Source organism: Triturus cristatus, chromosome 2_2 (genome assembly GCF_964204655.1).
Source record: "Triturus cristatus chromosome 2_2, aTriCri1.1, whole genome shotgun sequence".
Classification (NCBI taxonomy): Eukaryota; Metazoa; Chordata; class Amphibia; order Caudata; family Salamandridae; genus Triturus; species Triturus cristatus.
The window spans coordinates 331,101,132-331,124,220 of NC_140582.1; the positions used below are offsets into that span (position 1 = coordinate 331,101,132).

At 50.7% G+C, this 23,089-nt stretch overlaps 1 protein-coding gene across 2 annotated transcripts in view; it reads left to right on the forward strand.

Moving 5' to 3' along the window:
- Positions 1-23,089, forward strand: part of TBCK (TBC1 domain containing kinase) — a 1,508,203-nt gene that overhangs the window by 1,316,983 nt on the left and 168,131 nt on the right. For both annotated transcript variants that reach the window (XM_085641401.1, XM_085641402.1), the window contains exon 25: positions 11,348-11,507. In XM_085641401.1, coding sequence (XP_085497527.1) covers positions 11,348-11,507 — 160 coding nt within the window. The remainder of the gene's footprint in view (positions 1-11,347; positions 11,508-23,089) is intronic.

Genomic DNA, 23,089 nt, shown 5'->3' on the forward strand with positions numbered 1-23,089 from the left:
AATGATGCTGTGTATGCGACGTGTTCGGCGGGGGTCTTCCTGCAGGGCATCCTCAGTTCACAAATATATGGTGAGGGGGGTCCTGGTTGCAGGGTCGACGTCCCATGAAGTCCTCTTCGGTCTGGCTGAAGTCCAGTCACCACTGGGCTACCAGTCACCAGTTGTCACAGTCACAGGTTAATTCTTCCTGAGTCTAAATCTTGCCTTCTGAGGGTACTTTGACAGTACTCCCAGCCTCAGTGAACTCGGGTGCAACTCTGTGCATCGGGTCTTGGTCCTCTGTGCTGCACGGCAGTGGTGGTAGCAGCTTAAAGACTTTGGGCTACCAGGTTGCATCGGCAGACTTCTTCAGCGGTTGTGTCCATGTACTGCGAACAGGAGGCCTGTCAGATGGGCTTGGAGTTCTCCTGGCTTAACATGGCTCTGGAGATGACTTTTCCTTGAGCAGGACACGGCAGGCACAGTCTCTTTCTTCGTTAGTCACCAAGTGGAGCAGGTGCAGTTCTCGTTGGCGCAACCTCTCTTTGCTGGTCGCACGGTGCCGCAGGACAGCCCTTCTTCTGAGTCGGTGGTGATCCGAGGTCTTAGTATAAAGGGTGCACCTCACATGTTTGGAAAATGCCCTCAGGGTAGGATGCGGTTAGTAGCCAATGGGCTACCAGGTTCTCTTCCACATGGTGACTACTTTCTGCGGAATAGGACATCTGGCTATCCCAGGATGCACCAACCTGCCACTTCCAAGATGGCAAGACACCTCTCCTTTTGTACAGACCTCCCCAACCCACTCCCCATGGGTGCAGCTACCTCAGGGCTACAAGCCCCTGGGGAAACCGGTTTGGCAACTGGTTTCCTCTCTGCTTCCTGTGTCAGCCTGTCTACCTCAACAATGGTGCAGATCTCCCCCTGGTGTCCCACAGATGATCTTCAAAGGCAACTTCACCTTTGAAGCATGCCTTTTGGGGCAAACACCTAAGTGGCTTCTTGCAGGAGGGAGGTGACACCTCCCTGATCTGCAATCCCTCATTGTTCTCCTTCCTGAGAGTCGTTGGTATGTCTCTCCAGGAAGGCAGAAAGTTATCTTGTGGAGCAGGATTCATGTGTGCCCAGGAAGGCACATGAGTTTTAAAGGTGAAAAAGTGGCAGCTTTGCGAAAGCTTCACACTTCAACATTTTTCATTACTCTTGACTTGAGATACAAGTCAGGCTTAATGTAACGAGTTGTTTGATATCTTGGAGTGTCCACTTTGGTCGCACTGTTCCGGAGTTAACACAGTTGAGGGGTTTGGCGTGTAACCCTGTACTCACCATTTGGGCAGCCACGTCTTTCCACAGTAAAAACGGTCGTTTCGCATGTTTTACAGTCAGGACATGTAAAGTACATGTCTTGCCTATGTTGCATGTTGCACTCTGTTTTTAGGGCTTGGCAGGCCTACCAGAAGGGTGACTTATGCACATGTCCAGGGGATGTGGTGGCCTTGCAGTGGCTGTCAATGGCATAGTCTGGCTAGAAGTGGACGACTGCTCAACCAGTCTGCAGTGGCAGACTTGTTTTACTTGGCGGACCTCCAGGGTGGCACAATCGAGCTAAAAGCCCTGGGGTACCCCTCTAACTTATATGCCCTGGGTACCAGGGTATCACTTACTAGGGACTTACAGGCAAGTTTGCAATTTCCAATTGGGTATAGCCAATTCGACATACACTTTTAGGATCAGGGCACTAGCATTGAGGCCTGGGTAGCAGGCCTCAGTGAACTCTTAAAGTTGAAAAACTTGGGGTCAACCACACAAAAAGAGGCATTACCTTACATGCGTGAATTATAGGAGGGTGTCATAGCTGGGATTAGAAAGCTAGTCCGTAAAGTCAGACAAGTAAGATGGTCGTCGGTGGTGTCAAAGCATCATCTGCATTAACCTGCCTCTCTCTGTTGCGCAGAGATCTTGTAGAGCGGGAGACAAAGATGGGTGAGGTGTTGTTTGCACTACCACCACCTTTGTAGCCTTTCTAAATAGCCACACAAACTGGGTAAAGACCGAGGAGTGACTGCATCCCCATGATGTCACAGAAGTGAAAAACAACTTTTGTTCTTGCACTTCTTCAACTTCTCTTCACTTATTGTTCAACATCAACACACACTTCAGATAACAACCTGCCCTAACTGATAAATCCAAGCACTGGACCAGGAACATCAAACAAGTCCCACTAAATGAACTGGAAACCAGGACAAGGCACCTAACTCTATTTAGAACTGCCCGGCTGTCATACAAGAAGCACATTTTCAGAGAAAAAGCCTCTTTTTTTCACAATCAACTTAACCATGCTAAAAATAGACCCAGGGAACTCTCCCCCACATCCTCCCACGAAATAATAGCCACCAATGAACTCTGCAAAGAAATTCCCAGCTTCTTCACTGATAAGGTCGCAAAAATCGATCAATTCTTCATCCAAGTCACATATCCGCCATTTCTCCTATCATGCCCCCATATGCTTACGATTGACCAAATAGACCCAAATTATTCCAAGGACATCCATGACCTCACTCAACTGAAAAACGATGCCAATTGGTCTGACTTCAAACTTATGACAGAAAAAGAAGACCATTTAATTGCAAACTTAAAGCCTACTTCCCACACCACGGATCTCCTCCTGTCCGCAATAGTACAAAACCTCAACCACATCATTGCCCCATTATGGACAAAAATCATCAATTAATCCTTTGCCTCAGGCTCCATACCTGACTCCCTTTAACTAGGACAAATCACACCCATACTCAAAAAACCAGGGCTCAACCCTAATGATCTCAACAACCTCAGAACGATCTCCAACCTCCCGTCCCAAGCCAAAACCATGGAAAAGTGTGTTCTTCAACAACTTAACCAACATATAGTCGATTACAACCTCCATTATACCTTCGAATCAGGGTTCAGACAACGCCATAAACTGCCATGCTAAATACCTCTGACATCCACAGAACCTTGAATGAAGGTGAAGCATGTTTACTCATCCTGCTTGACATATCTGCGGCTTTCGACACTGTCAACCACTCAGCTCTATTTGAGACACTTAAGATCCGCTCTGGTATTAATGTCACTGTACTTAAATGGTTCACATCTTACCTTCAACACCTTTCACAACAGATTAAAATCAAATCCTGTCTCTCCAAACCTTCATAAGTCACTCTTGGTGTTCCCCAAAGCTCAGTGCTCTCCCCTTCCCTCTTCAATTGCTTCAAAGAACCCCTTACAATCATCCTGAAACAAACAGGGGTCATGTATCACCAAATGCTGATGACACGCAACTCTAATACAAAATCAAATCACCAAGTGAATTTCTACACCTTAATGCCACTAACCAAAATACAAACTTGGTTTAATTTGAACCACTTAAAATTAAATCCAAACTAAACTAAATAATAATGTTAGCCCTGAAAGGTAACCACCTACCAACCCAAGAGTGGCACAAGAACCTGAATGCTCTAAACAGCTCCCTCACACTGTGCAACTCACTGAAGTCCTTAGGCATCACCCTGGACAAGAACTTGACAATGAAGGATCACATCAAAAACTCAACCAAAGGAGCACTTAACTCACTGAAGCACCTCAAGAAAATTAAACCTTTAATTCCCCCGATGACTTCAAGAAAATTCACCTAGCCCCCCCTAAGATCTGTACTGAACGCGACGGCACAGCTCATAAAATTGCCCCAAAAATTTGCAACTCTCTTCCTCCGGAAATCCGTACAATTTCCTCCACTGCTTCCTTCAAAAACGAAGTGAAAAAAATCCTAATGCTCAAGTTCCTGCCCTAATAGGCCTTGGCTCCTAGACTCCATTACTGCCCTCTGTTAGGTCATTTTGATTGACTTTTGACATGGTTATATACCTGGGAGTAACATTGTTACCATGCATTGTACATACACGTATGTGGAAGCCCTCCGCTACGTGCCGGCACAAAAGACTCAGTCTAGGGCACGCGTCGGCAGGATGCAGTTCCTGGGTGAGCCGATTCAGGTGCAGTGACTGAGGGCAGCCTTGACTAAGTAAGTGCAGTAGGGTGGCTGCCGATTTAGCGCTAAGCGTATATTAATTGGGACACCGCACTACATGGTCAATACCTAGCATTAACTTGGCCTCTATTGTTGAAAACAAGCAGTAAATGTTACTGATGGCATTTTCCCTTCCTGTTTGCAGGGTTTGACTACAGGCCCCCTCCTTCCCGGTGGGATAATGACGCACGAGACCAGCGTCTATAATGTATGTTTGTAAATATACGTATGTTCGTCTTGTTATGTATTTCTTCAGTCATTTCAGGCTAAAGGGTGTTTCGCACTTGTATGCAGTATAACCACTGTTTTTTGTGCGTTTTAAAAGCACCTATACAACTTGTTATTTCGTACATTTGGACATTAATTTGTGTCAGCCATGGCTGATGTTTTTAAACTCTCCCTTCTTTCTCGTTTTACAGAAACGCAGTGACATTATCCTGAGATTAATACCATATGTAGGTTGTGTGATTTGCATGGCTTGCAACAGAATACGCTCCTATATAGGAACTTTTGAGGAGTGGTACCTATAGGAACTAGGTTCCTTGGGTGCTGATGAAGAGCCAATAGGGGCAAGGCTCGAAACATGTTTACCAGATAAGCAAGGAATAGGTTAATTGATATCCTTTTCCTTCTTTCTTTCTTTCTTACCCTGATTTTTAACCTTACCGACTAGAGGCTGGAGTAAAATACGGTGACCTACTAGTCAGGTATTTTTAAACTTGTATAGCACCTGCACTCCACTACCCTCCCCTCCCATAACTTTGTCTTCATCATAGACAAACACTAAAAAGTGCTCTTGCGTATCTTGTCTGGTTGAAGCATGGCTCGACCCGCAGCAGATCGGGATGGAGCCCAATGATGAAGCATGCCACCAAGTGGCAACCCTGGTGGGGGAGGGATCTTTTAACAGAGTTTTTCTCTCATTGAGGAGGGTATGTCCATCGATATTCTTTCCTAAATTACTGGGTTCTTTGTTTTGCTAAAATTGTACATTTGAAGAGGGCGAACCCAGTTATTCCTCTTCCTCCCCCCTACTTTTGACACTAAACAGTACAGCCATCTTATTCAGAATGTGCTACGATTTTTCTCTTTTCCTTTTTTGAGTGCTAAAGTAGGAATAAAAGATCATATAACAGAACTAATTGACTCAGATTCTGTCAATGTGCAATGGGAAAGAATGTTGAATCTCTCAGTTATTATGCAGATGTTGTTGATCTGTTTGTCAAACATCAAGCTGGTGTACCCATAAGTGTAAACACCAAGAAAGCTTTGGCTGCAAGGGTGGTCTTCAGAAAACTTTAGATGAGTGTTATTTTCTGTCTTTTCCTGTAGACAAAAGCATTTTGATAAACTGGATGTTCATACTAGTGAGGTAAAATATGCTCAATCAAAAATGCACATTATTCTAGACTTATTGGACTAAACATCGATTTGAAACATTTCCTTTATGAACGATGTTAGAAATGGGATTTCTGGTTTGCTAAGGCTTGTGCCAAAGCCAGGCAGAAAACACCACTCTAGTCAGGGTAAGGGAGTTACACCCTGAAGATAACCCCTGCTCACCCCCTTGGTAGCTTGGCACGAGCAGTCAGGCTTATCCCAGAGGCAATGTATAAAGCGTGTGCGCAACACACACACAGCAGCAACACACTAGGCACACCACAAAAGAAACTCAACACAAGGTTATATAAAAATAGCCTTTGTATTATCCAAAACACATTAGAATACTAATCACACGATATACACTGTGCCAACTGGCACTAGGCAATATTTACATGGGATTATATACACCAGGCAGGGCCAACCGGGCCACTGTCAGAACCTTTTAGAAAGCACTAGTAACAAGTAGTAAATAACGCACAACCAGTAACTACTGGTATAAAAATGACCTCAGAAAACACAACCAGTTACTACTGGTAAAATACTGTGCGCATATATCACCTTAGCAACATAAACACATGATGCATAAATCCTATTAGATCAGACATAATCAGCAGCACAAACACAGTCTGCAATATATCACATTATGCAATAGGCATCACAAGCATAATCACATTCTGCAACAATCATGGGGCCTAACGCACAGAAACTCACCCCAGGCCAACTGGCCTTTCACTGGGGTTCAAATGCCCTATGTCCAAAATGCCAGGGTGTAGCTGCGAATGCAGCGAACTGTGCCTCCGGGGTCCCCACTGGGACTCTTCAAACAATTGTGCCCGACGTTGCAGCTGCCCGTAGTCAGGGCGGTGCAGCTGTAGAAATTGGCAAACAAGCCCTCTCACTACAGTGCCTCCTGAGTCTCCACTGGGATTTTCTAACAAATGTGCCCCCATGTTGCAGCTGCTGCTAACTGGCGGTGTAGCTGGGAAAATAAATGCAGGCACTGACCACAACGGCCTCTCAGTCCCACTTGCGGGACCGCTCAGGAAAACATGGCAACGACAATGTGCCTCGAAAGGGGCACCCCTCACCGGGCTCTCCGAGTACAGCTTCCCATGCAGCCCCACTCACCCGGACTCAGCTGCTCTCTCTCGGTCTTGGTCGCGGCGGCCTGCCTCCCCTTCTGCCAGGTGGGGGAATGCAGGTCGTGCAGCCAGTGGAGCCCGCAAGGCTCCTACTTCTCTTGCCTTCACCCGGTCCCTCTCCGGGGACACGGGACTTCAGAGTGGAGCCCGCGAGGCTCCGGACTGCCCTCTGTGGCAGGCGGGACTTCCTTTTTCCTGGCCGGCCTCGCCCCCAACCGGGCAGCTTTGCCTGACTTCCGGGTCGCGCTGGCGGCAGCACCTTCTCTCGGTGGCTCCTCAGTGCGGGTTGGGCACCCGTCCGTAAATAAAACCAAAAGCGGGGTGGGCACACGCTTGAAAAATATGAATAAAGCGGGGTAGGCTCCCGCTCTGTTTGGCAAAATGTGTGGAAATCTCCACGTCTGGATTCCCTCTAAACTAGTCACGGCTCCACGCTGCAAAGCTCCAGCGCTCTTCCAGGAGCCAAATTTCAGTGCTCACAAGGTGCTAAGAGCCAAGAGGCTCAAAAGGCAAGTTGGGCACCAAAGGTGTGCCAAGTCACCGGAGCAGTCCTCTCCTCTTGCCCGCAAAGTCCCAGGGCACAGGCTGGGCCCAGGCAGGCCAGCTCACAGGGCCCTCCAGCAGGGAGGCAGTCCCTTGTGGCGGTTCCTCCTGGGGCCCAGCAGCAAAAATTGCCTGGAAGCAAAAGAAGCACCACCTTTTCACGGGGTCACAGCCCCTATATTTATACCACATATTTGCTTTGTCTGCCCTGGCACTGGGCTTGGGGGGGCCAGCCTAAACTGGTTCAGGGGGGTTTTGGAGCACATTGTTGACAAGGCTCCTCTTCCCCTTTGTCAGGTGGGGGCTCGTCATCAGACACACCACAGGGGGGCGGAGCCAGCATTCACACAGGCAGGCACAGCCCTATTCAGGGTCAGGGGACTACTCCTCCCACTACTCCAAATGCAGATGCCCTATTCAGCCTAGCAGTGCCTCACCCTGCCCCTGCTGGAGCCACACTCACCTCACCAGCCCCTGTCACTCCAAAGTCAGACATGCAATTCAGTTCAGGCAGGCAGACACATAGCACACGGAAATGCCAACTTCTAAAAGTGGCATTTCTAAAATAGTTATAATAAATCTGCACACAGCATTTATTATTGCCATTCTAAATATACTAAACTTGACCACGCTGCTTCTCTCATATCAGGGATTACCACTGAAACACTTATCAGGGAATCCCCAATAGATTCCTATGGGAGGGCAACCTCACAGTAGTGAGAAACCAAAATGGCTGTTTGTCACTACCAGCACATGTCACACATTTAAGGTACATGTCCTACCTTTTACCTACAATGCACCCTGCCCATAGGGCTAGCTAGGGCCTAACTTAGGGGTGACTGACATGCAGTAAAAGGGGGGTTACAGACGTGGCACGCACTTTAGGTGCCACGGCACAGCGGCAGTAACACTGCGCTCACAGGCTCTGCAATGGCAGATGCCTGAGATAGGTTGGAAAGGCTGCTTTGGTGGGTGGCGCAATCAGCGCTGCAAGCCCACCAATAGCATTCAATTTACCAGCCCAGGGTATATAAGATACCACTTTACAAGGGACTGACAGGTAAATTAAATATGCCAACCCGGTGTAGACCAATCTTTACCACATTTATCACAGAGAGCACACACACTTTACACTGGACAGCAGTGCTAAAGTGCCCAGAGTCCTAAAACCACCAACACCATGTCAGAACAAGCATTTACAATGCAATGGTCTCGGCATTGGTAAAGTTAGAGCTATTGGCATTGCTCATGACATTATTTTTGTTTATGTATTTGTTTTTAAAACATTTAAAGAAACGGCATTGTCATGAGCAATGCCAATAGCTCTAACTTTAACAATGCCGAGACCGTTGCATTGTAAATGCTTGTTGTAGCTGCTGCCTGCTACATGTTGGAATGTGTGTTCCAGCAGTGAGGGTGCCAGCTGTGAGGGCCCCTCGGTGTCTGCCCTCAGGGCGGATAAAGATCCCTCCTTCCAGTGCCAGCACCCCCTTCCGGTGGCAGGCGTGCGGCATGTAAACAAAACATTAAGACAGCGAAAAATGCGATAAACGTAAACCCTCATTACAGGCTCCACCAGAGAGCCAGAGGTGGGGGCGGTTAACGCCCAGAGCTGCCACTGACCTGGATTTTGGGGTAGCCCCCACCCTCCCATTTATAATAGCATATTTATATGCCTGTACTAATCTAATCCTAATGTTTTTGTTGTTGTTGTGATTGCCACCTTTTATTTTATTTTACTTGTTTAGTATCCTGTTTGTATCTGTAACATGTAAGTTTGTAACTCTCCTCATGTAACGTACTCGCTTCTATTGTAAAGCGCTCTGACACCGTTTGGTAAAGTCTGCGCTATATAAAATGGCCTAAATAAATATTATCCCCACTGTGGACTCCTCCAGTGTCCCTTGAGGTCTTGCTATAGTGGGTGACGTATTCACCCACAGACCGCATTGAGGTGTGCGTGGTGTTTTCTCAGACCCTCGCTGAAGTGTGGGGCCTGGTTGGCATGTCCACATTAAAGCGCCATATGTCTGTTCATCAGCCCCTGTCCAGGTGCGTGCCACCCAATAGTGCCTTGCGAGGCTGGTGTACTATTTGGTGCTTGCCACACACAGACCTTCCAGGCTGTGGTGTCTTGGTGCCCACGGTTACAGTCACCCCTCATATAACGCCTGGCACAGACCGAGCTGTGTCTTGTTGCTGATACAAAATTACTGCAGCCATTCATTTGTTGACTTCGGAAGGCTGAAAGAGTGAGTTGGCCCTGCAGTTGCGCCTGTGCGACACGGCTGGGCTCTGCTGTGATAGAAGACGGTGTTTGTTTTTATATGTGCACTACTGCCAGTGTAAACGGCCGCACAATCGTATTCTATATGCAGTCATCGTGTTTCCGAGCCCCGGGCCTCTCTTTGCGCTCTATGGCCTCAGGCGTGCTGTAATCATGCAGCGCTTCACAAGCCGAGCTGTGGTGAACTCACCCGTGTCAGGAATGCGCTGCTCGTGGCTTCCGTAAGGGCGGTGCCTGGCAGAGTATAGCGCCTCAGGTTACAACGCTTTGCTGCCCTCATGCGTGTGCTCTCTGCTGTCCCGTCCCAGACTCTGTGGTGTCTCACTGCAGCGAAAGAGCTGCGTGGAACAGGCTGTAGGGTCATTCTCAATAGTGCCTCGAAGACAGCCTTCCTTCCAGAGTTCAAAAGGCGCTGAGCTGGTGATTACTGTTTACTGGTGCTTAGAAACGTAGAAGTGAAAGCGGAGAGGGGCGGCCAGGCTCACACTGCTTCCTGCTCTTAACTCGGATACCTGCTTGGTCTCCAGCTCGCTTCCACTGTCCTCTTCACCGCCGACCTCCCCCGCTACTCCTGGGATGGGCATGCAGTGACTGTCCTCTGGGACAGAATGCTCTAGAATACAAGCATTTACTTAGGAGCCGGTGGCGGGCGAGATCTACTTCCGGTAAGGATGGCGGAGGAAGGCAATAGGCTGCCGGGCGAGCTGGGCCTAAACAGCAAGACCGGAGACACCACGCAGGAGCCAGCGTGGGAGTACGAAGGAGATCAGGTGAGGGAGCAACGCCGGGACACCACCGCCTTTCTCCGAGGCACAGCAGAAAATGCCTCGGAGAAAGGGAGTGTCCTTTTCGGATTGGGGGGCGTGTTTTGCTGTTGTCTCCTCCCTGAGACTTCTCGCAAAAAACACGCCCCCCGATCCGAAAAGGACGGGGCAGGATTAGAGTGACGGGACCTCTTCTCCAATGGCTGGCCAGCATTTACTAGGCCAGCCAATGGAGAACAGGGAAGAAGAGGGGCGGGTTCAAGCCCCTCTTCACCCAAGTCATTATGTCTCGCGAGCGAGACTGCGCAAGCGCAGCCATCGCTAGCCGAGACCTAAAAAAGGCTAGGAGAAAGGCAAAAAGTTTAGGGATGACCCTGAAAAAAGGGCTGAGTCCAACAAACAATTTCTTTGAAGCTGTGAGCTTTTCTTAGATTCTTCAAAGCCTCCAGGTTGCATCTAACTTGAAGACAACCTCCCAAGTGGCAGTCCCCCACACTTTTAACTCTGCTTGTAAAACAGAAACGATGTGAATTTTTTGTGTACACACGTATATATCAGATTTCCATACATGCCAGGAGATATCCTTCTGTTTTGTTATGACATCTACTGCTTGCAGAGTTGAAGAACCTGGATGAGATGCACCTACAACATTTTATGATAGGCACTTTGAGGATTCGTAAGCAGTCATTGTGCCTGGCTGGAAAACTACCAAGAAATTGTCTTTCTAGAGATTCAAAATATTGACGTCTGTGATTGTACAGAAACATGTCCTTATTTCTGAGATTTGAAGAGCAACTTTAGGTCCCACCATGTAAGGACTAGTGTCTGAATTCAAGCACAGGGATTGGTAGTGGTGTGAGCTATCATACATTTTAAATTGTACTTGTCAATGTTAGCTCTAGCCAGTGGCTAGTGCAAGGTTTCTATAAGTAATTAGTAGAGATAAGCCTTATGGGTGCAAGGGTACCAATGTGCTAAAAAAAAAAAAGCTTTGTTGGGATGTGGGTTGATGTTTGTGTGATGGGTAGACATGGCAGTTTTCTATGATGGTCTCAATTGTGAGCTTTAATCCTTGCTCATGTTACGCTGTTGGTTATTTGCTTGCACTGCTAGCTGCCCTCCCACTGTCTGTCTGTAGAACGTTCTGAACACATCCTTGTGGCTTTTCCTTAACAGTTGTCTTCAGCTTTAATCGTGGCCATATTCCAGGAAGCATCAATATTCCTTATGGTTCTGCTTTCAATGCGGAGGGAGAACTAGTCCAGTGTCCTTCCACAGCCACACTCCAGAGCTTCAGAGGAAGAGTGATTGTAGTGGTAGGCAATGTGGCTCAGAACACAGCAGAGGTAAGTCAAACAATATGATCAACTTCTTTGAGCATGCATGGTACAAATTTCATGCAGTATGATCGACCTCTTTCAGCATGCATCATGCACATTTTTGTACATTGCTGTTTTTTGCTGTAGAAAGTTATACAATGCATAAAACAAACATTAATGAAGGATCTATACCTCAGGGCCATTAACAATGTTTCATCATGACAAATGGCAAATTCTTAAGATACCTTCAGGTGAGACTGATTTTTTTCGGATACTCCGAGTTAAACTTTCAGAAGTGGAGGTTGAGACCCCGCTGGAATACATGGTACTTCTGATGGATACATCTACCTGTGGATTCTACACCTTTTGAATATCCCAATGCACCTGCATTCCACAGAAACCTTTCATGACAGCTGTCTCATGTCGCTGAGGACACCACAATGCTACGGCTCCGCATGCGACTCCACATATCTTCTTCGGAGCCATAAGAAACCCTCATCGGCGTGCTGAGGTCAGTCCCTTTTTTTCCACGCCTTAGATGCGTAACGTTTTTTTCCTAGGCGCTCCATAGGTCTAGCAATTCTTGCAATATTTTGTCCAGGAAATAGCAACGTTGTTGCAGGGGAAGAATGTCGCCTCCGGGCAAGTCTGGATTCAAACCCTGCAGAGAATGTGAAGATCTGATGTCGATCACTGACCCGCATGACGAGTGCCTTTAGTGTCCAAGTTCAGATCATGACGTCGAGGCCTGTTCTTCATGCCAGAAGATGAATCTGAAGGCGTTGAAGGATAGCGAGGCGAAGCTCTTTATGGCCAAAGCAAGAAGGGAATGCCTCTCCATTCTTCGAAGTCTTCCAAAAAGAAGCACAAGAAGAAGTGGCGTCATGGTTCTGGGCGTCGCTCTTCAAGGGAGTTTTTCCCAAAGTCAGTGTCCCCAGCACCTACGGCCCATGGAAAAAAAGGCGAGATCTCTCTGACTTCTTCTCCGGGGGTGGCTCCGGCGTCGCCTTGGAGTCCGAGAGCGGTGACTCCACCTGGGGGTCCTGAGCCGTAGCCGGTATCGGATCCAGTTCTTCCTCCACCTCCACCAGGAGCAAGAGTATCTGGTCCTCCCGACTCCAGAGTCCGATCCGTCAAGTTTCCTGAATGCTAAGTATAGCATTTTTGGAACGGCTAGGACTCCATCCGGTGCGCCTGCAAGTCACATGGGTCCACTTGCTTATTTTTTAGGAGCTTTCCTGGCACACTACCAAGAGGTACTGTTTTATATCATTAATGATGATGACTCCGTTAACTTGGCCTCTGCCGACGCCGAGAAAGGCGACGCCGTCCCCATTAGAAGAGCTATGGCTGTAATCCCCGGCGCCGGTTGCGACCTCTCCGGGGTCGACTGGATCGCAGTTGGCGCCGCATCACCTGTTCCAGTTCCTCAGCCATCTGGGCCTGAAACTCCGGCGCCATTGCCGGCATTGCCGGTGCCACCTCCATCGGCACCAGTGTTGAAATTGAGGTCTCAAAGAGAAGCCCAGAGGCTTTTGGAGGAGGAACGGTACTTTTGTGGAGGAAATCAGGATCTGAAGGAAGGAGAAATAGTGTCCTTGGATCCTGAGTTTGAAGGCTTGGAGGTGGCAAGTGGCCTTGATACTTCTCCAGAGTGGGAGTTGCTGTCACCAAAGGGTATTGCTCCACCAGAGGTCACATCTTATCATTTTGTGATTAGAAAAGCAGCAGCACTGTTGGAGTTGCCTTTGCCTTCTTCGGAATTAAAATCTAATTTGTTGACGGAGGTGCTTCATTCATCCACGTTGTCAACTAAGCCAGTTTTTGAACCAAATTGTTGAATAAAAGGACTTTTACAAGGAATAAGCGACTTACCTTACCTCATTGACTTCGAAACGAGTGCACCTTCCAACTTCTCTATCTAAGCCTTTGTTACCTTTTAATGAGGCCCTTACTGAGCCTATTCTTGATGTTGGTCAGAAACCTATTGTAGGAGGCTGGCTCAGTATATCGTGTACACCTATTGGTGAGGCACCCCGCACTGAGTCCAGGCAACCCTTAGTGATAGTAGAAGTGATCCCTGATAACCAAAGCTCTCATGGAGAGCAGCTAAGGCTTATTCAGGAGGGTGTAAAGCAGGTACATTACGACACAGGCAGTCAGCAAAGCTTACACACAAGAAGGAACCACACCAGTGTTAAAAAAATATTTTGTATTTATTATACACTAACACTAAAACTACTTTGGTATATCTCCTACCTGGAGATATCAATACACAATAAAATATACTTAAATGCAAGGTAAGTAATGCACATAAAACACATGGGCCTCTGTGGTGGGCCCGCCAACCCATATACTAAGAAATGGAATGGGATGTGAGTATCCAAACGAGACAACCACCGAGAGATCTGTGGACCAGCGGAAGCAAGAAACCACCAAAGGTGAGTAGCTAGGATTCCCACGGCACCCGGGCGCAGAGGTGATACGCCAGTTCAACGTCCATAGGATAATATGGGGAAGTCACAGTTGGAGTTTTATGGATTCAGGACCCTTCCCAGAGGACCCTGAGGAAGCCTGTTGGAACCAGGGAGGTTGGAGGACACCCCCACCCATGGATACCCAGAGAACTAGAATACTTACACTAGGGATCCCGGGTGCATAGGTGCGAATTGGTGTTGGAACCGCCATTGAAGTCAATGGAGAGTCTTGGTTGTCCAGCTGCTACAAAGTCTCATGGATCTTAAAGAAACACGTAGTGATAGATTCCTTACCTTAGAATTACCCCCAGGCGTCAGACTGGATCCGGAAAGTTTTCGTCAGCAGTACCCCTGCGCGTCGGTAGGCGTCGTCGTGCTACTTAGACGCGCGCTGACGTCCGTTCTTTTTCCGCACCAGTAAGCGCAGATCCGTGAAGAGCTAGTACCCCCAGTCATTTTTTGACTGAGTTTTTTTAGGCCTTTTGTCTCTTTTTTCTCGAGTCGATCGACTCCTGATGTCGTAGGGATGCCCGGGTTTAAGAACTGTGGGGACTGTCACCGCATGATGTCGGTGACGGACCCACACCAAGTGTGTCTCTACTGCGTGGGGCGCGACCACGACTCCAAGTCGTGCCCCGACTGCCGGGCCATGGCGCCGAAGACTTTGCGGGAGCTGTCCCGAAAGTTGCTGGAAGTCCGGCTGTCGGCTTCGCGCCGCTCAAGGTCCCGTCCCGTGGGAGGTCGAGGGACCGGTCGCGGAGCCGTCACCATAATTCTTCTGGATCTAAGTCTTCACACTTTGGGTCAAAGCATTCCAAAAAGAAGTCGAAGAAGCGTCGTCACTCCTCGACTTCTCGCCCGTTGCGTGACACGGCTGAGGGTGCGGGTGCGGCTGGTTCCAACCCCGCGGCTCCGGCGGAGCCTGCAACATTGTCGCCGGTCTACCCTCCCTTCCCGGGTCCGTCGGCGACGCCTGCCCAGGTGCAAGAGTTTCTTGCTGCCATGGCCCGACTCTTTCGGCCGTCTGGCCCCGCCGGTGTCCCTACGGGCCCCGCGGGGCTGACTGGGGATCCTGTCCTTCCATCACTGACGGCTCCGGCGTCGCCGGTGACTCCGGCACCACAGGAACCCCTGGGATCCGTGGTCGGACCCCGGTCGACGCCGGTTGACCTTATAACGCCTCCACCGACGTCGACCCCACCGGCACCACCTCCGACGTCGCCCGCTCCTGAGGACGACGTCGTCCCCAGTTTCAGCCCTGAACCAGACACGGTGCCGGATCGACGCCGCTCGCGCCGTGTCCAATGCCAATGGGGCCATTTTTTCCCTATGTCCGTCCTCCGTATTTTCAGCCTGTTCCACAGACTTCGGAGGAAGGGGAGGACTAGGAGGGGTCTGAGGACCCTCTCGCACAAGACTGTGGTTATGACCCGGACTGGGCGGAGGATTTGGGGGAGGCCTGGGGTCTTGACACCTCACCTGACCGTGGCATGCTGTCTCCTCCTACCGTGGCCACGGAGGAGGGAGCCAGTTACGCAGTGGTGTTGCGTAGGGTGGCTGAGGCCCTCCACCTCGAGCTCCCTATAGTGGCTGTCAGAACTAACCTCCTGACAGAAATGCTCCAGCCGGCGGCGCCCTCTTCTGAGCCCTTGCTGCCCTTTAATGAAGCACTCTCTGACGTTCTTTTGGGCACCTGGTCCAGGCCCAACACAGGGGCTCCTGTGGACAGGAACGTGGCCCGACTCCATCGCCCTGTTCTGGGCGACCCCCTCTTCCTCTCCTAACACCCCACTCCTGAGAGCTTGGTTGTCCAAGCCTCTGCGTTCCAGAGCGCATTCCCTTCCGCACCTCCGGATAGGGAATCCAAGAAGTTCGAGCAGCTTGGCAAGAAGCTGTTTTCACCTGCCAGCTTAGGGCTGTGGTCGGTGAACACCGCATGCCTCTTGGGCCATTATTCCCACTCTGTGTGGGACGCAGTTGCGCAGGTGCTGCCTAGCTGTCCGGAAGAGCCCCAGACAGTACTCGCCCAAACTATTGCTGCTGAGGGAGACGCAGATAAGTACACCATCCGTTGTGGGATTGACACCGCCGACTCGCTGGGCAGGGTGATTTCCACAACGGTGGTGCTTAGGCGCCACGCCTGGCTGAGAAAAACTGGCTTCTCGGGGGATGTCCAGAAAACTCTGATGGACATGCCCTTTGATGGCATTCGCCTTTTTGGTACTAAGGCAGATAGTGCGTTGGATCGCATTAAGGACTCACGAGCTACGGCCAAGTCCTTTGGCCTGTCGGCCACTCGGCCTCCTCCGCCTTCTGCCTTTCGCTCCTTTCGTGGCCATGGAAGGGGTGCCCCACTACGTTCGCAGGGCCACAGGCCGCAGCAGCAACAACAACAGCGCGGCCGCACACGTGGGAACCGTCGAGGCGGTTCAGGGGGCCAGCGGGCGGGTCAGTCCACCTCCACCCCCACATCATCCACTGCAAAGCCTTCCTAGTCCGACCTTTCAGACCCATCAAACGCCAGTGGGCGGCAGAATTTGCCATCATCTCCCCCACTGGCGCAACATCACTTCGGACAAGTGGGTGCTGCAAATTGTCCGAAGGGGCAACTCCCTCCCCTTCGAGGCTCCCCCTCCAGCCATACCTCAATACCACCGCATGACGGGGGACCATCTTCAGCAGGAAGTCACGGCCCTTTTGGCCAAGGGGGCCATCGAGCGCGTTCCTGGGCCAGAAGTAGGTCGTGGTTGTTATTCCCACTACTTTCTGGTCCCCAAGAAGGACAAGGGTCTGCGTCCTATCTTAGACCTTCAGAAAGTCAATCGTTTCCTTGGGAAGGAGAAGTTCAAGATGCTAACACTTGCTCAGGTCTTGTCTGCCCTAGACCCGCAAGATTGGATGGTTGCGTTGGACTTGCAGGACGCTTACTTTCATATCCCCGTTCTGCTGGCCCACCGGCGTTACCTGCGGTTCACGGTAGGCCACAAGCATTTTCAGTTCACCGTGCTCCCTTTTGGCCTTACCTGCACCCCTTGGTTGTTCACGAAAGTGATGGCGGTGGTCGCAGCTCATCTGCGCAGATCAGGGGTCCCAGTCTTACCCTATCTCGACGACTGGATGTTGAAGGCGGGCTCCCCCAAGGCAGTCGTCTCCCACCTTCAGACTGCGGCCGACCTCCTGCCTTTGCTGGGGTTCTCCATCAACATGCCGAAGTCGCACCTGATTCCCTCTCAGAAGCTCCTCTTCATCGGAGCGGTTCTGGATTCGGCGCAGTTTCGGGTTTATCCTCCCGAACAGCGAGTGCGGGATATTCTGGCTATGATTCCGATCTTTCAGCCTTTATCCCGGGTTTCGGTCAGGATGACCCTCCGACTACTGGGCCTGATGGCCTCCTGCATCCTGTTGGTGGATCATGCCAGATGACATATGCGGGCTCTGCAGTGGGACCTGAAGTTCCAGTGGGCGCAGCATCAGGGCAACCTGTCCGATCATGTCCAGATCTCGGAGGGCACTGCACAACAATTGCAGTGGTGGCTCACAAATCGCGATTGGGTCAATGGTAGATCCCTCTCCCTTCCCCAACCGGAACACACAGTGGTGACGGACGTGTCCCTTCTCGGATGGGGCGGCCACATGGGAGGGCGGAGATCAGAGGCCTCTGGTCTCCCGCAGAGTCCTGGCTCCATATCAACCTTCTGGAGCTTCGGGCGATCCGACTTGCACTGAAAGCATTCCTTCCTTCTGTCAAGGGGAGAGTAGTGCAGGTGTTCGCGGACAACACCACCGCCATGTGGTACTGCAAAAAACAGGGCGGGGTGGGGTCGTGGACCCTATGTGAGGAGGCTCTGCGTCTCTGGACATGGCTGGAACATCAGGGCATTTTCCTGGTAGTTCAACACCTGGCAGGTTCTCTGATCGCCAGGGCGGACAAACTCAGCCGCCGGTGCATGATGGATCACGAATGGCGTCTGCACTCGGATGCGGCGCAAAGTCTCTTTCAGCAGTGGGGAGAGCCTTGGTTAGATCTATTCGCCACCGAAGAGATCGCGCAATGTCATCAGTTCTGCGCGTTAGAATTTCCAAGGCGGCACTCGCTAGGCGACGCTTTTCGTCGCGAGTGGAGTTGCGGTCTACTATACGCCTCTCCGCCTATACCACTTCTACCCAGAGTGCTGAAGAAGATCAAACGCGACTCGGCACGACAATTGCAGTGGTGGCTCACGAATCACGATTGGGTCAATGGCAGAGCCCTGTCCCTTCCCCAACCGGAGCACACAGTGGTGACGGATGCGTCCCTCCTGGGATGGAGTGGCCACTTGGGAGAGGCGGAGATCAGAGGACTCTAGTCTCCGGCAGAGTCCCGGCTCCATATCAATCTGTTGGAGCTTCGGGCGATCCGACTGGCACTGAAGGCATTCCTTCCCTCTGTCCGGGGAAGTGTGGTGCAGGTGTTCACGGACAATAACACCGCCATGTGGTATTGCAACAAACAGGGCGGGGTGGGTTCCTGGACCCTATGTCAGGAGGCTCTGCGCCTCTGCACATGGCTGGAACATCAGGGCATTACCTTGGTGGTTCAACACCTGACAGGTTCTCTGAACGCCAGGGCGGTCGAACTCAGCCGCCGGTGCTTGATGGATCACGAATGACGTCTGCACTCGGACGTGGCGCAAGGTCTCTTTCAGCAGTGGGGAGAGCCTTGGTTAGATCTATTCCCCACCGAAGAGAACGCGCAATGTCATCAGTTCTGCATGTTGGAATTTCCAAGGCGGCAATCGCTCCGCGACGCTTTTCGTCACGAGTGGAGTTGCGGTCTGTTGCATGCCTTTCCGCCTATACCACTTCTGCCCAGAGTGCTGAAGAAGATTCGGCGTGACCGGGCCCAAGTCATTCTTGTAGCTCCGGACTGGGCTCGAAGAGAATGGTATCCCGAGCTACTCAGCATGGCTATCGATCCCCCGATCCGACTGCCTCTTCGGGAGGATCTTCTGTCGCAGCAACAGGGGACGGTCTTCCACCCGAACCTGTCCAGCCTCCACCTCCTTGCGTGGAGATTGAGCGGCCGCAGTTTACGTCTTTTGACCTGCCTCCCGAAGTTTGTGATGTAATCTTGGCAGCCAGGTGTCCCTCCACTAAGACGGTATACGCCTGCAGGTGGAATAAGTTTGTGGCATGGTGCACAGCAAAGGCTGTGGATCCCCTTTCTGCCCCTCTTTTAGAGGTCCTTCTATTCCTTCTTTCTTTGGCCCAGCAGGGCTCTGCTCTGGGCACTATTAAGGGCTATCTCTCAGCCATTTCAGCCTTTTAAAGGCTTCCAGATCAGCCTTCCCTTTTCAAGTCCCCTGTTGTAAATAGATTCTTAAAAGGCATTACTCATCTTTTCCCTCCTGTTCCTTTCATAATGCCTCGGTGGGACTTGAACCTGGTTCTGACATATCTGATGTGTGCTCCCTTTGATCCACTTCACAACTGTCCTCTTTGTCTTCTCACTTTAAAGACAGCTTTCTTGGTGGCCATCACCTCTGCCAGAAGAGTGAGTGAGCTCCAGGCTCTTTCTTCTAAACCTCCTTTTCTCTCTGTCCATCTGGACAAGGGGGTTCTAAGGACTCGTCCATCTTTTCTGCCGAAGGTTGTCACTGCCTTTCACATCGGGCAGACCATCACTTTGCCCACCTTCTTTCTGCCTCTGCATCCCTCGAAAGAGGAAGAGAGGCTCCACCGTCTGGACCCAAAACGTGCGCTGTCATTCTACCTAAACCGCACACAACAGTTCCGGGTGGATGACCAGCTCTTTGTTGGCTACGTGGGCGCCAAGAAAGGTCAGGCCGTGCACAGGCGGACCATCTCTCAGTGGGTCATTCTGTGCATAAAGGCTTGTTATTCTTAGGCTAAAAAGGAGCCTACAGTGGGGCTGCGCGCCCATTCTACCAGGGCGACAGCATCCAATACTGCTTTGGGACGGGGAGTTCCCTTGCATGACATCTGTCAGGCAGCTACGTGGGCCTCACTGCACACGTTTACCAAGCACTACTGCCTGGACAGCCAAGTCCGGAGAGACGGCTTCTTTGGCCGTTCTGTTCTCCAGGACTTTCTGGTGTGATCTTGGTTCGCAGACCCACAACCGGGGTTGGTATTGCTGGGGTATCTGATCTAAGGTAAGGAATCGATCACTACGTGTTTCTTTCAGATGCACAAGTTACTTACCTTCGGTAACGATATATCTGTAAGAAACATTAGTAGTGATAGAGTCCTTACCGCCCCACCCATCCTCCCCGTTCTACGAACTGATTTCTAGGGTTAAGGTCATCCCTTTCAGGGCCCTAGTTTCATGGCACCAGTGGTCAGTTTCTTGCATGGTTCTGCGTACCTGGCGCGGAAAGTTGTGTACAGAACTGACGTCAGCGTCTAAGTAGCTCCAGCGACGTCATTCCGGCGCCAACGACGCACACGGAGCCGCACGACGACACCTACCGACGCGCAGGGGTACTGCTGACGAAAACTTTCCGGATCCAGTCTGACACCTGGGGGTAATTCTAAGGTAAGGAATCTATCACTACTAATGTTTCACACAGATATATCGTTACCAAAGGAATGTAACTTGTGCAACAGGTTGGTGGAACCTAGGCGTGGATTCTGGATGAGGAGTATCTGCAAACAGAGGGGACAGAGTCCAAACCACCCGGAGGCGTCCAGGAGGAGCAGGAAGATGATGCCAGCCCTTGTCAGAGGTAGTTTGCTGTAGCATGGGGGCCTTGAAGATGCAGCTGTGAAGCCCAGGTGACGCAGGAGTACAGAGCCGTCCACGAGCTGTTCCCCACGCTGGTTGAAGAGGGCAGGATGGTCAGTGACCGGCAGGACCACCAACATGCCTTGGCAAACACAACAAATGTGTTGCAGGAAACTATGCTTAGTTGCTGACCTGGCAATGTCTGTGGAACTCACCCAGCAAGGGTAAGTCAGGGCCAGCCCTCAGCATGCAGGAGAGCCAGCAGGAATTGATAGAGACCCCAGGAGACCCTCTGGCAGCAGGCACAGGGAGTCGCAGGGAGGCCTCAGCAGCACACTGAAGATGGATGCCCATATCATTGGAGAAGCATGGAGGATGTCACTCTTGAGCCTGTGTGATGCTGGGGCTTCTTGGAGCTTGAAGCTCTTCGGTCAAGAAAATCAACAAGCCTTCGTAATGGCAGTGCACAAGGATGTGGTTCCAGTCGGCTGGAAGGGGATTACTGTCTCCCAGGTTGCAGGGAATTCTGGTCAGGTCTCTGGATAGCCAACAAACCCCCACCTGTGGTTTAGAGCCGGGAGGCTGCCATGGGACAGCAGGATCCACAAGCCAGTCATCGAGGTGCCTGCGGATGCAGGGGAGTTACTCCTTTACTCCAAAGCAGATTACTTCTTGATATCTTGATGCCGGCAGAGTCGTGGGAGACTCAGGAGGATGTACAGCCACGGAAGTTGCAAAACTTGGAAGAGCACGGATGCAAAGTTGCAGTAGGAACCTTCCTACAAGAAACACTCCTTGTTTGCGTTCCTGGCTCGGTCCAGAAGCAGGGTTCTGTGCCCAACAGCAGAAGAGTCCTAAGACAGATCTTCATGGGAAGGCAGTCGGTTCTTGAAGACGAAGTCCGGACGTATCTAAGGATCCACCCACAGGGGAGCCCTTAAGTAACCCAAGAAAGGGGATGGACTTATAATGCAGTGACCCACCTATCAGGGGGATCAAGGACACTACTCTGCAGGACTTGCCAGTCAGATGCTACCAGGAGTAACTGCTCAACTAAGATTCAATATGGCAGAATCAAGTGGCCACCTGGAAGAGCACTGGGCACCTCCCAGGGGAGGCACCGGACAAGGGCGTGGTCACTCCCCTGTCCTTTGTGTAGTTTTGCACCATAGGGCTCCTGGACTGGTCCAAACTGGTTTATCGAAGAAGGGCAATAAATGCAGAAGCACCTCAACCCTAGCCTAAAACACCTTTTTCTGAAGGCGAGGTTGCTACACCTCTCCTCTGCCGGAAATCGTTTGCCCTGCCTTCCCCTGCCCGAGTTAAGCTCAGCAGCAGGGACGGCAGAACAGTGTCTGGGGTCGGCTGCAGCACTAGCTTGCACGCAGACCCTGCAAGGCTACAGTGGTAGACATGGGGGGAGCCCCCTGTTCATGGGATCATGCAACTTTCACCGGGGTCAGTGTGGCGGTACGATTCAACCATGTTTGACACCAAACATGACTGGGTTCATAGAAGCCTTTATGTAGCTGAATATCTCGACTTGGTCAGTGTCCATTACATACCTTAACATGGCTTCCCCGCACTTACAAAGCCAGAGAATTAACTCTGGGGTTTGAAGAGGTGTCCCTGCTCGTGTAGGGGCCGCCTCACACTTAGAGTCCTACCTTAGGGGTGACTTATAGGTTTTAAGTGCAGTGACCGGGATATAAAGAAAACTTAATATATACAGTGAAAGTTACATGCAGCAATTCATGCAGGCTGCAATTGCAGACCTGCAAACCCAGTTTGCCTGGGCTCCCATGGGTGGCATAATAGATGCTGCAGTCCATGGGAGGCCTCTGGTGTACCAATGCCCTAAGTACCTTGGTACCATATACTAGGGTCTTACAGGGGTACACCAGCATACCAATTGTAGGGGGACAGAGTACATAACAATGAATTGAGGAGAGAGCATAGGCACTGGGGTCCTGATTAGCAGGATCGATCCCAGTGTACTATAGTCCAAATACACTGACACCAGGCAAAAAGTGGAGGTAATTATGTCAGAAAGATCCTACTTTCCTACACCTATGTCGTCAGCGGCAGTGTCTAGATCCATTGCAAGACAGTAAACGCCTGCTCCACGTGGCCAGTCGTTATTTTCCAGCATCCTACATTTGAAAACTTGGTGGTACAAGCGTCCTGCTCTTTCAAGTTGATACCTGGGTTTTTTCCTATGACTCCGGCTGATAGGGAGTCTAAAAGGATGGAGCAATCTGCAAAGAAGGTTTTCTCTTCTGGTAGCATGGCTCTGAAGTCTACCAGTGTCGCATGTCTTTTAGGATGTTACATCTATGCATTGATGGAATCCGCCAAGGCAGTGGTTCTGAAATTACCTAGTGATCTTCAGGTAAATGTTTTGG